This window comes from Aedes albopictus, chromosome 3 (assembly GCF_035046485.1).
Source record: "Aedes albopictus strain Foshan chromosome 3, AalbF5, whole genome shotgun sequence".
NCBI classification, from domain to species: Eukaryota; Metazoa; Arthropoda; class Insecta; order Diptera; family Culicidae; genus Aedes; species Aedes albopictus.
Genome location: NC_085138.1, coordinates 252,777,752 through 252,791,332, shown reverse-complemented (window position 1 = coordinate 252,791,332; position 13,581 = coordinate 252,777,752). Strand labels below are relative to the sequence as shown.

Here is a 13,581-nt window from a genome sequence, read left to right as displayed (position 1 = left end):
CGAGTAAAACATCTATTGTGCTTTTCACGGAAAGGCGAAACCGTAATTGCGTTCGACCTTTGCGTCTCTTTGATTCTGAAATCGATGTGACTGAACAGGTAAAGTACGTTGGAGTCATTCTTGATTCCAAGCTTTCCTGGACACCTCACATTGAGTTCAGAATCAAGAAAGCTTGTATGGCCTTCGGGCAATGCCGGTGTACTTTTGGTACAACTTGGGGTCTAAAACCCAAGTATATCAAATGGATTTACTCAACTGTGGTTCGGCCAATATTGGCCTATGGATGTCTTGTGTGGTGGCAAAAGGTCGAAATGAAAACGGTCCAATCAAAGTTAGGCCATCTCCAAAGGATGTGCCTAATGGCGATGTCTGGAGCGTCCTCTTCAACTCCCACGGCAGCGCTAGAAGTTCTCTTTGACGTTGCTCCACTACACATTCATCTCAAACAAGAAGCACTTTCTTGCACTTACCGTCTACGGGTACTCGGTCTACTAGAGGAAACTCCTGTGAATCGCACATCAACACACACCTCGTTGTTTCCACTTTTGGTGAATTAAGACAAAGTTGTCCTTGCTCCAAGTGATCTTACAATTGCTTGTAATTTCCCATATAGGACATTTTCCACGAAATTCCCTTCCCGGGAAGAGTGGACATCTGGATATCTGGAAAGAAGTACTTCAGACGGAATCGTATGTTACACTGATGGCTCCCTTCTCGAAGGTCGAGCAGGTGCTGGTGTCTATTTTCGTGAGCTAAAGCTTTATCAGTCTTATTCACTTCACGTTTTTCAGGCCGAAATATTTGCTCTTATGTGCGGAGTGCAATCAGCACTTTAGCAGCACGTAATGGGCAAAGTAATATACTTCTGTTCAGATAGCCAGGCTGCTATTAAAGCAATTGCTTCGGCCAACTCCAGGTCGAAGATAGTTATCGCTTGTCGAACTCAAATCGAGGAGCTGAATTCAGCAAACGCTGTTCACCTTGTATGGGTACCTGCCCATTCTTCCATCGCTGGAAATGAATTGGCTGATGAGTTAGCTCGCACTGGAGCAGCACATGACTTCATTGGCCCTGAGCCAGCTATTCCGATATCGAAGTGTTGGGTAAAGCTTCAGATTCACACCTGGGCTGCTACTCAACACAGACAATACTGGAATAGTTTGGAGTCATGTCTTCAAACCAAATTATATTGTACTGGGTGGCGAAGTATCTTACAAATCTGTCAAAGCAGAATTGCAGCATTCTGGTCAATGCATTGATTGGCCACTGCCGACTCAGTTATCACATGGCGAATATTCAGCAAGCTGATTCATTTGCCTGTGATAGCTGTGAATCCGATTATGGAAATTCGTATCATTTGATATGTAACTGTCCAGTTTTCGCGCAACTGCGTTTCCGAGTATTCGGTAAACACTTATTAAGTGAAACTGATTTCAGAAACCTGAATCTTCAGGATATTCTGTTGTTCTTAGCCCGCTGTGGTAAAGAGCTATAGGCTCTCTTTCGCTTTATGCGTTTTTACAGTGCCCTTTTCAGGGCGCTGTTTGAACCCATTGTAGTACGCTTATGCGTTGATACCCTCTTCCAGGGTATTTTTCCTATTTCTCTACCTATCCTTATCCCCATCCTTATCCTTATTTCCTTCCTTTTCCCTCAGATAGATGATGAAATAGGCTATTATTTTGGCGATGGCACAAATGTCCCAAATGGAGGATAACGTGCCTCTGGAGCCGGCCTTCTGATACCTGTTATTTTCCCATACTCCTTATGTATGGCTCGTCACACAATCCCAGACTCCCCCTCCCCTACGTCATTCATGGACGCTCCCTTAGCTATACGGCCACACCTGTTATCATTTGTTCCTTTAGGTATTATTCGTACAAATTGTGAATTGAAATAGTTTCTATAAATTAATTGAAACACTATCCCTAAGCGCTCGTTATTCGAAACCATCCAAACTCATTTGCATAAACTTCATACACTTACTGAGCCGGTAAATACCTTACTGGCTGTATCTGGAGCATGATATTTCCAATAAATTTTGCCCAATAAGTAGGTTACCCTAATACCTGCCCTGACTACCGAACGATGCCGAGTTTCATAATTAACTGCATATTAGCCTCCAACAAAACCCACATAAAAGAATATTACCGTACCACCGGTGAAGGCAGCTAATGGCCGTAACACTTGTAAATGCTTATGCTCAAGTGGAACAAAGCCCAAAAGAGCGGACACATCCAGCGAAATGTGACGAAGTGCTCGCGGTAGCTATAGACATATCAGCTGATGGCGGTGAAAAATCATCATTACTCAATTGTAGTGTACGTTGTTGTCGTAGGTCAAGCATGTTTGGCTATTGAAGAAGATATATTCAGTCAAGTGTACACAGAGTGAAAAGTGTTGAATAATTAATTGATGTTTTTTCTCTCTTCTCTGTCCCCTTCTTTTTCCAGTGGAAGCACTTGTAAGAAAGTGGGCCCCTTTGGTTTGGCTAGCGCCGAACGAGAAATACCTACCTGGATCGGTGTCCACGTTTTTGGAGCACGTGCACGCAGAGGAGGCCAAAATCGTTACGGTCTACCCCGGTAACGAGATATCGGACGTAAGCGAGCTCAATCAGTACGCTTACTACTATGACAACGAGAACGAGCTGACCTACTATGATCCAACGGTGCGGCAGGCGCGTAACCGTAACAAGCGTAACTTTCGCGATCCGGCCACTTCGTTGGATCGATTGTTTGATCTACCGATTGGCAACGAGTCCAAGAATTGGTACCTGGTCACCAATAACGACATTGAAGAGCTGATAGCCGATAAGAGTTCGTTCATCCACGGACAAAATCCACAAAAAGAAAATGTGCCAATCTACGCGGTGGTCAGCATGTGCCGTACGACGACCGCATCATCGTCCTCCAGCAGCGGCCTCGTCGTTGGCTCCCCGCCGTTGGGTGGCGTCGCGGCTGGGTCGTCTACGGTCACCGTGCAACCGCTACCGCTCTCGTCCACAGTGCCACTGCAACCACCGACGACGACTTTCCCGCCGACGCCACCGGCCGCTATGCATCATTTTAGCCACATTGAAAACGGTAATTTTTAGTCATACTACTTATCAGAGACATCGGTATAAAATGCGCCATTGGTGTAAATAATTAATGTTGACTAATTCTCGATAACTGTGAGTTTCAGAGAAGTTTCGGAAGAGTTTCGAAGGGGTTTCGGGGGTCCCATATGGAACTTCCGAGGGAGCATCAGAGGCATATCAAAGCTTTTCAGAGAAAAACTGTTGGGTTTTGAAGGGATTTCCCTTGGATTGATGGGACGCCCCTGAAACCCCTCGTACGCTCTTGAAACTATTTCAAAACTCCTGAAACGCCCTTCAGACCCCCTATAACACCCAGAAACCCCTTACGACGTAATTGAAACTCCTTTAAATCCCTAGGAATGCCCCTAAATATTTTAGTTAGAAGGAAGAGGTCCTTTGCATGTATATTAGTCTGGTACACGGTTTATATGGCAAAATACAAAAAATGGAAAAACTCAAGTTCCTGTATACTTTTTGAGTTCCACTTTGGTCCCATATCAACTGTGCAAAATTTCAGATCGATCGGAAAAACTATATTTTAGCGCCCGCCATTCTTAGTTTTTCATACGATTTACTATGGGGAAATTTTACTCCTGCAAAGAAAAATCGCTAGGAGTCACCCCTAGATTCCTAAAAATAAGTCGACGAATGATTTCTGTAGAAAACTTTACTAGGAATCAGACCTCTGAAGACAGCAAATCGATGCGACGTTCGTGGAATAAGTTATTAGGCCTCACCCGATCGATAAAATAGCGAGATTTTATTATTTATTGTTATTCCTTACATGTTAAACAGCGTTTGCATGCCATTCGGTTTTCAGTCAATAACTTTTTTCACATGCCTCAGATCGCTTTGCGGTCTTCGGAGGGTTGGTTCCTCGTAAAATTTCCAACAGAAATCATTCATCGATTTATTTTTAGGCGTTAAGGGGCAACCTGTGGCGATTTTTCTTCGAAAAAGTGATTTTCCCCATACTAAAACGTATGAAAACTTAAAATGGCTGGCGCTAAAATATAGTTTCTCCGATCGATCTGAAATTTTGCACAGTTGATATGGGACCAAAATGGAACTCAAAAAGTGTACAGGAGTAAAATGTCTTTTTGTGTCCCACGCTAATGTATATGCAGTCAAAGAAATTTCCATTACGAGAAGTTTCTAATCCTGCCGGGAATTGAACGCATCACCCTCAGCATGGTCTACTGAGCTGAATACATGAGCGTTTGCCTCTGCAGCCATTTGGAAACTTGTGTCACAATAAAGTTGGTAATATTCCTTCAATGCTAAATTAAACGAAACCTTTCTCCTCATAGGACCTTTTGCCCCATTCTCCCCTTACTTATAATTTTGTGCGTTTCGTGCTTACGTTTTGAATTTGACAGGCTCATTATTTCCACGTCACGGCTCGAATGCTGTAATGCTATTTATATTTTTTTTCTTCAATTCCGACTCACCTACAAGGTTTATCATACAATGTGGACCTACTATCGCACTGACATCACATGTATAGACGGTGTCACTATTCGTTGGTTGCAACACATCTCTTTTTTGGCGTATTTCCGTTCCGATGCCACGGTTATTATTTTTAATTGATATGGATGCTCCGAGTTATATTGTATGAGATCATCCGTACATGAATGCGTATAAAATGTAGAGTATGTTAGCGCATGGCTAACCTAACACAGTTTCCACCGATGGGATTGTTCACGCAACTCAGGAATTAACCCTCGAGCGATCGCGCTGTTGTATTTTGTACAACACGTTGACAAAATCTCGCTTTTTGTACTCAGCATTAGCGTGGTGCCGACGCAGGTAGTCAACCGCGCGAGTTACGGAAGGTTAAATACAGGAATTTTGACCTGCATCTAAAGTCTCAAATACTTCATCCCTCCTATCTAATTGAGTGGTAATATTTATGTATTGTCTGGCCGCCACCAAACCGGACGTTGCACAATCAAATCGCGATGCGACCCTAATCGTGGCGTTTTTGAATCATGTCAAAAGTAGTCGCATCCTTCCCGTTGTTGTTAGCAACACAGCGCACTAAATGCGAAACAATTGCGACACTTGTGGACCAAGAAAATGGCAATTTTTGATTGAATGTCTGTCTTGATTCTAACCGGATAGACAATATTGAACTCAAAAGATATCGCTCCTACCAACAGTTTCACGTACCTATTTCTAACCAATGTGGACAATGGTTAATTCTCTTTGAGGCGGTACAGCTCGTGATTCATTCGCCTACTCTACGTTCCGTTTTCCATCTGTACTCCGCCGTAGATGATACGCAATAGCTTCCGTTCGAAAACTTCAACTCTGAAACTCTGAAATTCTGCACTGGTATCGTTGCCGACGAGACCAGTGAGACCAAGAACACGAATTCTTCAACCGCCTCGATTTCTTCACTGATAAAGCTCCGGGGTGGTGGGCAGGGCTGCCGTAATTCTGCAAAGTGACGTAAACGCCATTCAAAATTTCGATATTTTTTGGAATATTATGTATAATATCTGGTGTAAAAATAACACTGTGGTATTCCTGCTGTATTGCAATGCCAGATCTAGTCGTAATCTATCATCTATGGAAAGAAACTTAGAGGATAAGCAAGAGTTGTATGCATAATAACCAAAAAAATGAGCCAAAACTATCAATGTCGCTTACGTCACTTTGCAGAATTGCGGCAGAGGGATGGCATGCTCCTCAGTGTGAGTGTAAGTGTGCGCGGTTTTAATATGAAAATGAGCTGCACTGTGCACATTTTCAGTGCGAAATGCCATCCCTGGCTGGTGGGCACATTAACCCTATAATACCCAATCCCGCCTTTAGACGGGCTATAGTTTGAGCATTTTTGTATTTTTTGTTTCGTAGAAAATCATTTTTTTTATATTTTTGGCTGATATTTAGGACTGTTCTGTATATCTCAAAATGGTTTTTGGTGTATTTTAAAGCGTATTTACATTTTTTAAAAATCATTGAAAAATTGATGTTTTAGTCACCTTTTAGAAGTCATTGTTTATTTTGTATTGAATCGCTACAATTAACATATTTTAAATTTTTCCCAAATCATTCTATCCTTGTTTAATAGTTTAAGGGAATCGAATACACTCTAAAATTATTTTTCTAAAAATTACACGGAAAATCAAATTTTCTGCGAAAAAAAATTAAAATAATAATATTTCAACAATAATCTCTCTCTCTCTCTCTCTTCTTGGCGTAACGTCCTCATTGGGACAAAGCCTGCTTCTCAGCTTAGTGTTCTATGAGCACTTCCACAGTTATTAACTGAGAGCTTCCTCTGCCAATGACCATTTTGCATGCGTATATCGTGTGGCAGGCACGAAGATACTCTATGCCCAAGGAAGTCAAGGAAATTTCCTTTACGAAAAGATCCTGGACCGACCGGGAATCGAACCCGTCACCCTCAGCAATAATCATAAAATCTCAAAATGTTTTCATTCCAAAAAATCCGTTCCCCAAATTGGCTTCCAGGAAAAATATAAAAGTGTGGGGAAGTTCAAAAATAAAAATTAGAAAAATCAAATACTGAAATTCACGAAATCGGGAATTAAAAAGAATCATCTTCCAAAGCATGTTTAAATCGATTTTAGATGACGAAAAATGATATTTAGATCAAAATCAAAAATTTGGGTATTAGAGGGTTAATTCTTTCATAATGCATTTTGCCATCAGGTAGGGTGGGGTGGGGCAAGATGCGTCAGTGCCATTTTCGAGTGAATTACTCATGTTTTGATTATGTTAATAATTTTGTTAGGTGACCAGCATGAATATACAAAAGATTAGGGTATTGATAAAAAAATTATTCGCTCTCCTTGGAAATAAAATGGTTTTTAGCCATTTATCTTATGCGATACATCACATATATTCTCCATATAAACCACTGCGGGGCAAGATGGGTCACCTCCAATATTGAGCGTATTCTAGGATCATTTAAAAGTTATTTATTTTTTATTACAAGACTATCTTATGACACACTTCAATCAGGCGAAATAACCGCCTAAAATAATAACATAAAATTATGATAATTTTTTAGTGAAAACATCGAATTTCAAGTCGTCTTAAGACCACTCAAATCGTAAAGTTTTTTTATTTTCTAAATAAATTTATAAAATGTTTACTAGTAGCTTTTGTTTATTCAGTATGGATATGGAGCATATATGTATACGGAACAAATCTTATATATTGCCGTTTTTCGTTGAGAAAATGTAAATTACTTAAAAGGTGACCCATCTTGCCCCGCCCCACCCTACTTTGTCCTCCACACATTAATGGCTAGTTCGATTCGCCTGACTGCAACCGTTTAGTCAGATGTAAGCTTTTCGTCATAGTCTCCACTTTGCGAGCTATGACATCAATATCATTGGCGAAACCAAGTAGATAACCAAACGGACTTTATGAAAATCATACCACTGCTTTCCATATTACACGGCGATGTTAACCGTAAGATATTGAGATTTTCGCACCACGATGACATAGTGCACGTTCAGCGTTCCGTCTGGGTCATATTGACCCCAACAATCTACTGGGGTTAAATAGCAAGCATGAGCGTAGTCAGAGAGGGGCAGGGGGCCGGTTCTATCACAAAAGGTCGAAGGTCAAAAGAACGAAGCTCATATGGTAGACGGTCAAAAGGTCGAAAGGACAAAAGGTTCAAAGGTCTAAAGGTCGAAAGATCAACTAGGATAAAAAAGCCAAAATACAAGTGATCAAAAAGTTGAAAGGTCGAAATTAAAAAATAAGTACCACAAAAGGTCGAAAATCTAAGTCGCCAAAAGGTCGAAATAAAAAAAACTAGGACAAAAGGTCGAAAATACAAGTGGTCGAAAGCTCGAAATAAAAAAAAATGACTAGGACAAAATGTTAAAAGATTAAAAGCTCAAAGGCTGTAGTTAGTAATACAACTGACAGAACCAGGATTCGTTAGTTGCGAGAAGCGGATTTCGAATTTATTTAAGTGCCTGCAGCACGATGATGTACACCATATTTTTTCGCATTCCGTCACTCATAATCAATGTGAATACAGGTCGGACTCGATTATCCGGAGTCGGGTTCTGGCGCTTCCCAGAACAATATCTCGCAAATAGAATGCTGTAAGTAGCTGAAAGATTGACTGATTACATATCAAAGTTGGCTTGACAATATGTCAAAATTTCAGCTTTATAGAACTTTCCGTTCCCGAGATATATGTGACCGTGCCCCCCTGGTCGCCTATTTTTTTATTCTAAATAATCAACTCAATGCACGGTAAAGGCTTGGTATGCTGCGCAATTCAGATCCCATTGTGATCCACTATCCTCTGCCTAGTTACTCCTATCCCTACCTCCACGCGGTACCGGCCAGAAACTGTGAGAAACCTTAGGGAAGATCTGGTAACCAACCCCGGAGGGGACTTTGGTCGTAGGCTGACAGGGAAGGGGGGGGTTTGCCTTGGCAAACCTGAGCGTCTGTTCTCCAGGAGGAGCGGCTCACAACAGCGTCTGATCCCCATGTCAGCGGTGGCTGATCTACGTCCGAGTGCCAGGGAAGGACTCTAAGCTCAACTGTGCACTATGGTTCTCCGGAAAGTAGGGGGTTGGTGTCAGGCCCTACGAGCCAGCCGTAAAAAACCATTGTAACGGAAAATCAGCAACAGATTAACACGAACCGAGACCAATGGCAACGACCCCAGCGAACAAAAAGGACTTGCGATTGGAAACTCGGTACGTGGAACTGCCGATCTCTCAACTTCATTGGGAGCACCCGCATACTCGCCGATCTACTGAAGGACCGCGGGTTCGGCATCGTAGCGCTGCATGAGGTGTGTTGGACAGGATCCATGGTGCGAACGTTTAGAGGTAATCATACCATCTACCAGAGCTGCGGCAACAAACGCGAGCTGGGAACAGCTTTCATCGTGATGGGTGATATGCAGAGGCGTGTGATCGGTTGGTGGCCGATCGACGAAAGAATGTGCAGGTTGAGAATCAAGGGCCGATTCTTCAACTTCAGCATAATAAACGTGCACAGCCCACACTCCGGAAGTACTGATGATGATAAGGACACATTTTACGCGCAGCTCGAACACGAGTACGATCGCTGCCCAAGCCACGACGTCAAGATCATCATAGGAGATTTGTACGCTCACGTAGGCCAGGAGGAGGAATTCAGACCGACGATTGGTAAGTTCAGCGCCCACCAGCAGACGAACGAAAACGGCCTACGATTCATTGATTTCGCCGCCTCCAAAAATATGGACATACGTAGCACCTTTTTCCAACACAGCCTCCCTTATCGTTACACCTGGAGATCATCACAGCAGACGGAATCTCAAATCGACCACGTTCTGATTGACGGACGGCACTTCTCCGACATTATCGACGTCAGGACCTATCGTGGCGCCAACATAGACTCCGACCACTATCTGGTGATGGTGAAACTGCGCCCAAAACTCTCCGTCATCAACAATGTACGGTACCGAAGACCACCACGGTACAACTTAGAGCGACTGAAGCAACCGGATGTCGCCTCAGCATACGCGCTGAATCTCAAGGCCGCGTTGCCAGACGAGGGCGAGCTCGATGAGGCCCCTCTTGAGGACTGCTGGAGTACAGTGAAAGGAGCCATCAACGACACAGCCGAGAGCACCATCGGGTACGTGGAACGGAATCGACGGAACGAATGATTTGACGAAGAGTGCAGAACGGGTTTAGAGAAGAACGCAGCGAGGGCGGTAATGCTGCAGCAAGGGACTCGACAGAACGTCCCAAGAAACAATCACTCATTTAACCAACATTGCAATGACCTTTTTATTCCACATATAATTGAATAATAGTTTAACATTATTTCATAACAGCTTGTAATCAGGCGTTGTTCAAACAAAAGTGGAGAAGTTATTCAGCAATCATTTCTGCAAGCGCGATACAGGCTTTACAGTAGGAAGTAATCTGTGTTATATCTGCCTAATATTAAACTTGTATTCAGCTATAATAACCTGCTGTGAAAACAAAAACAAATTGAAGTGCAAGGTGCAATTATAGTTCAATCATGTTTATTTGTCGCATCTAAACGCATTTATAACACAAAAGCTCTTCTAAAAATTTGTCAACTTGGGATTTGAACTCGTGATCTCCCAATCACCCGTCGTATGCCTTATCAACTACGCCATCCTGGAATTGACAAGTTGCTTGCTGAGAGTGAAACATCTTCACATAGCTGTGAAAGATCAATCTTCAGCTTTTTGTAAGGTTGTAAATATTTATTTTAAAAATGTTGTGAAGATGACTACAACTTTGAAATTGCCACGTAAATTAGCAAATGTTCCGAATATTTCGCATTGGTGTGCAACAAACATCAATACATATTTAATAATGAGAAACGTTCCAGTACTGCTCTATTATAATCACTTTGATCTGTTGTTCAATCGAAAAGTGATAAGCGGACAAATAAATCATAAGTCCGTTTATACAGCTTACTGTTAAACCATTATTGAACGTTCCCACAATAGCTGAAGTATTAAACATCAAAAGCATTTGTTCAACTTATGTAGACCACAATAATCAGCTTTCGGCAACTGTGGAACATAAGCTTTTCAACGCGTAGAAAAAAGTTCTTCTTCAGCTTATAATAAAGCTAGTAAGGGCAAATCGAACAAACAAAAAGTTCTGACGTTTGTTAAGCTTATAATTAAGTTGCTGTTCTCATACGTGCCAAATGCTGCATTTTGGCTTATTTATAATGTAAATAGCATCATTTCAGCTTATTTTTCAGCATTTGGTTTTGTTCAGCTGCGAATGTTATAAACCAGCTATAGTTCAACATGCATGCTTATTCATGACTTTGAATTGTTCCTTGGGGTGGAACGTTACAAACAGAGGCGGAAACAGCAGACCCGCCTCTTTCGGGATAAAAAGCGGAGTGTGAAGAAATGGAACTGCTGTGTCATTCCCAAGTCACTCCGCGCATACTGGTTTACTACCTCATCATCATACTATATACCCTTTCTGTCGCTCCACCATCGACACAGCTCAAATGGTTTTATTTAACTAGGCTCAGTGCACCAGTTATGGCAATAGTACCTCAAATTCGCCATAGTTTATTTTCAACCTTTAAAGATACAAATCAACAAGAAAAAAATCGTGAACAACAGATCACGATCACAAAAGATGATTGCAATCATTCAAACTTCACAATTTGCTCAAATTATGGTAGAAATAAATCATTTTTCTTAATTTTTCGGCCTCCTTGCACCCTATTTCGCCATAGTGTACCAGTTATGGCAACTCCCATAAGGAATGCATGTAAATAGTGCGAAGTGGAACCCAAATTAACAAATGTGTCCATAACTGGTACAGGGTTCCTATCATTTTCACACGCCGTAATAAATACTAAAAGTAATTTTGGCTCCGTTTTTATATTTTTCCTGTATGAAGTATGAATCATTTGACTTATTGTTTACATTCGTCGGTCTTCTTCTTATTTTTGTAGAAATAGTTTTTCTTAGGTAGTGCGATAACTGGTACAGGCACCCTAGATTCCATCCCCATGAAACTGCAGACAATATTGTTCAGTTCATCGCTAGCAAAATCAAATGTGATTCTTCCTGTATTAACTGTTATAAGCTGGTACGCGATAGTCGTAAGGAAAATTACCCTCTGATGTTCGTATCATTTAAATTAAGCGTTCCTGCTGCTATTGAGGCAACCATTACTTCCCCACACTCTTGGCCTACTGGCATCTCTATCAAGCCTTTTTTCGCTCGGAATATGTCGAACAACAAGCCCTTTCGGACAACTGGTCGCCGACGCCCTATCGTTCAGAATATTCCTTCGCCGCGGTACCGCTCAGCGCTTCGGGCCCGCCAGCACCATCAAACAGCTACACCACTAGCATCCCCCTTTCCAACAACGAATACGGGTCTACTGCCTCGAACGACGAATCAATACCGGTCAGCAACAGTCGCCCCACATGTCTCCAGAATAACGTCGACGATGGTGTAGATCATAAATTAGTGTGTTACTACCAAAACGTCGGTGGTATAAACACACGTATTTCTGAGTACCGTCTTGCTTGTTCCGACTCCTATTATGATGCATATGCTATGACAGAAACTTGGTTGAATGAGGATACTCGTTCTCATCAGATTTTTGGCCCAAACTACAACATTTTTCGTCTAGATCGTAATGCCAACAACAGCTGCAAAAAATCAGGAGGAGTACTGCTAGCCCTACACTGCAAACATAAAGCTCGACAATTGTCTGTCCCAAATTCAGAAGCCGTAGAACAGTTATGGGTAGCTGTCAGTCTTCAAAATCACACTCTTTTCGCCTGCGTTATTTATATTCCTCCTAGCCTTACTCAAGACGCGAATGTAATCGATCAGCACATTGATTCACTTCATTGGATTATCGCTCGAATGAAAACTAGGGACATTAGCATTAGCATTAGCATTAGCATTAAGCGAGTCGCACAAATTCGTAGGTGGTACAGTCCTAGACCGCTGTTATGAGGGTTGCCTCCTTCCCGTCCGAGCCAAAGCACAAAGATTTGGGACTAATCTCTGACTCTTAGACAAGACTGACGCAATCCTCCAATGGTCGAGCACTGTCCTGGCCACGTCCTTGCGACTGCTGAGGAATGGGAAAGGATGGTTAAGTTTGGACACCTATGAAAAATGTAAACAACTCTACGATCTCTCAGGCCTAGGTGTCACGGGAATTTGGGTGTTGTTAGTGGAAGGGTAAACTCCAAAGGATACGCTTGGTTAACGTTCAGGCACACCATTTTTAGGCTGCTTCGAATCAGTTGTCTGCCCAATTCATCCTGGTGGTCATCTTGTTAGCATTTGGTTGAATTACTAGATTCGGGTCTGGTACGTTTGGCATAAGGCCGTTTGGCATAAGGACGTTTGGCATAAAGGACATTTGGCATAAATGACGTTTGGCATAAAGGACATTTGGCATAAGGGACATTTGGCATAAAGAATATTTGAAATATATTTTCCCTCTGGAGAAAAATTAAAGAACAGCCTTCAAGGGAAAGAAGGCAAGCTCGAATGAAAACTAGGGACAGCTTACTAATTATTGGTGACTTCAATCTACCTGGAATAAAATGGGAGCACGGCCCTTCCATCTATCTATATCCAGATGTTACTCGCTTATCGATCAGCTTGTCGGGTGCAAAGCTTATCGACAGTTATAATTTAGCGCGTGCTTCGCAGCTGAATTATGTGGAAAATGAAAATGGCCGGATGCTTGATCTTTGCTTTGGGAGCATCGAAGGTGATGTACAGTAGGGGAAAGTGGGGCAATATGCCATTTTTCAAACTTTCATCGTTTTCAATGATATATCGCCTCATATGTTAGGCTTTCAAAGTGGTAACAGCAACTAGACTATATTTGCTCGATGCTTCAACAAAAATATTCACTAAATTATTGCATTTTCATCGTTTTTTTGCGATTTCAAAAACTGGTTCGTAAAACGGAAGTGGTGCAAAAAGACCATCTGCCATG

At 42.0% G+C, this 13,581-nt stretch overlaps 1 protein-coding gene across 1 annotated transcript in view; it reads left to right on the top strand.

The window, feature by feature from the left end:
* LOC134291873 (uncharacterized) overlaps positions 1-13,581 on the top strand; it is a 118,208-nt gene that overhangs the window by 55,748 nt on the left and 48,879 nt on the right. The window contains exon 2 of the mRNA XM_062860220.1: positions 2,454-3,086. Within this exon, the coding sequence (XP_062716204.1) occupies positions 2,454-3,086 (633 nt within the window). The remainder of the gene's footprint in view (positions 1-2,453; positions 3,087-13,581) is intronic.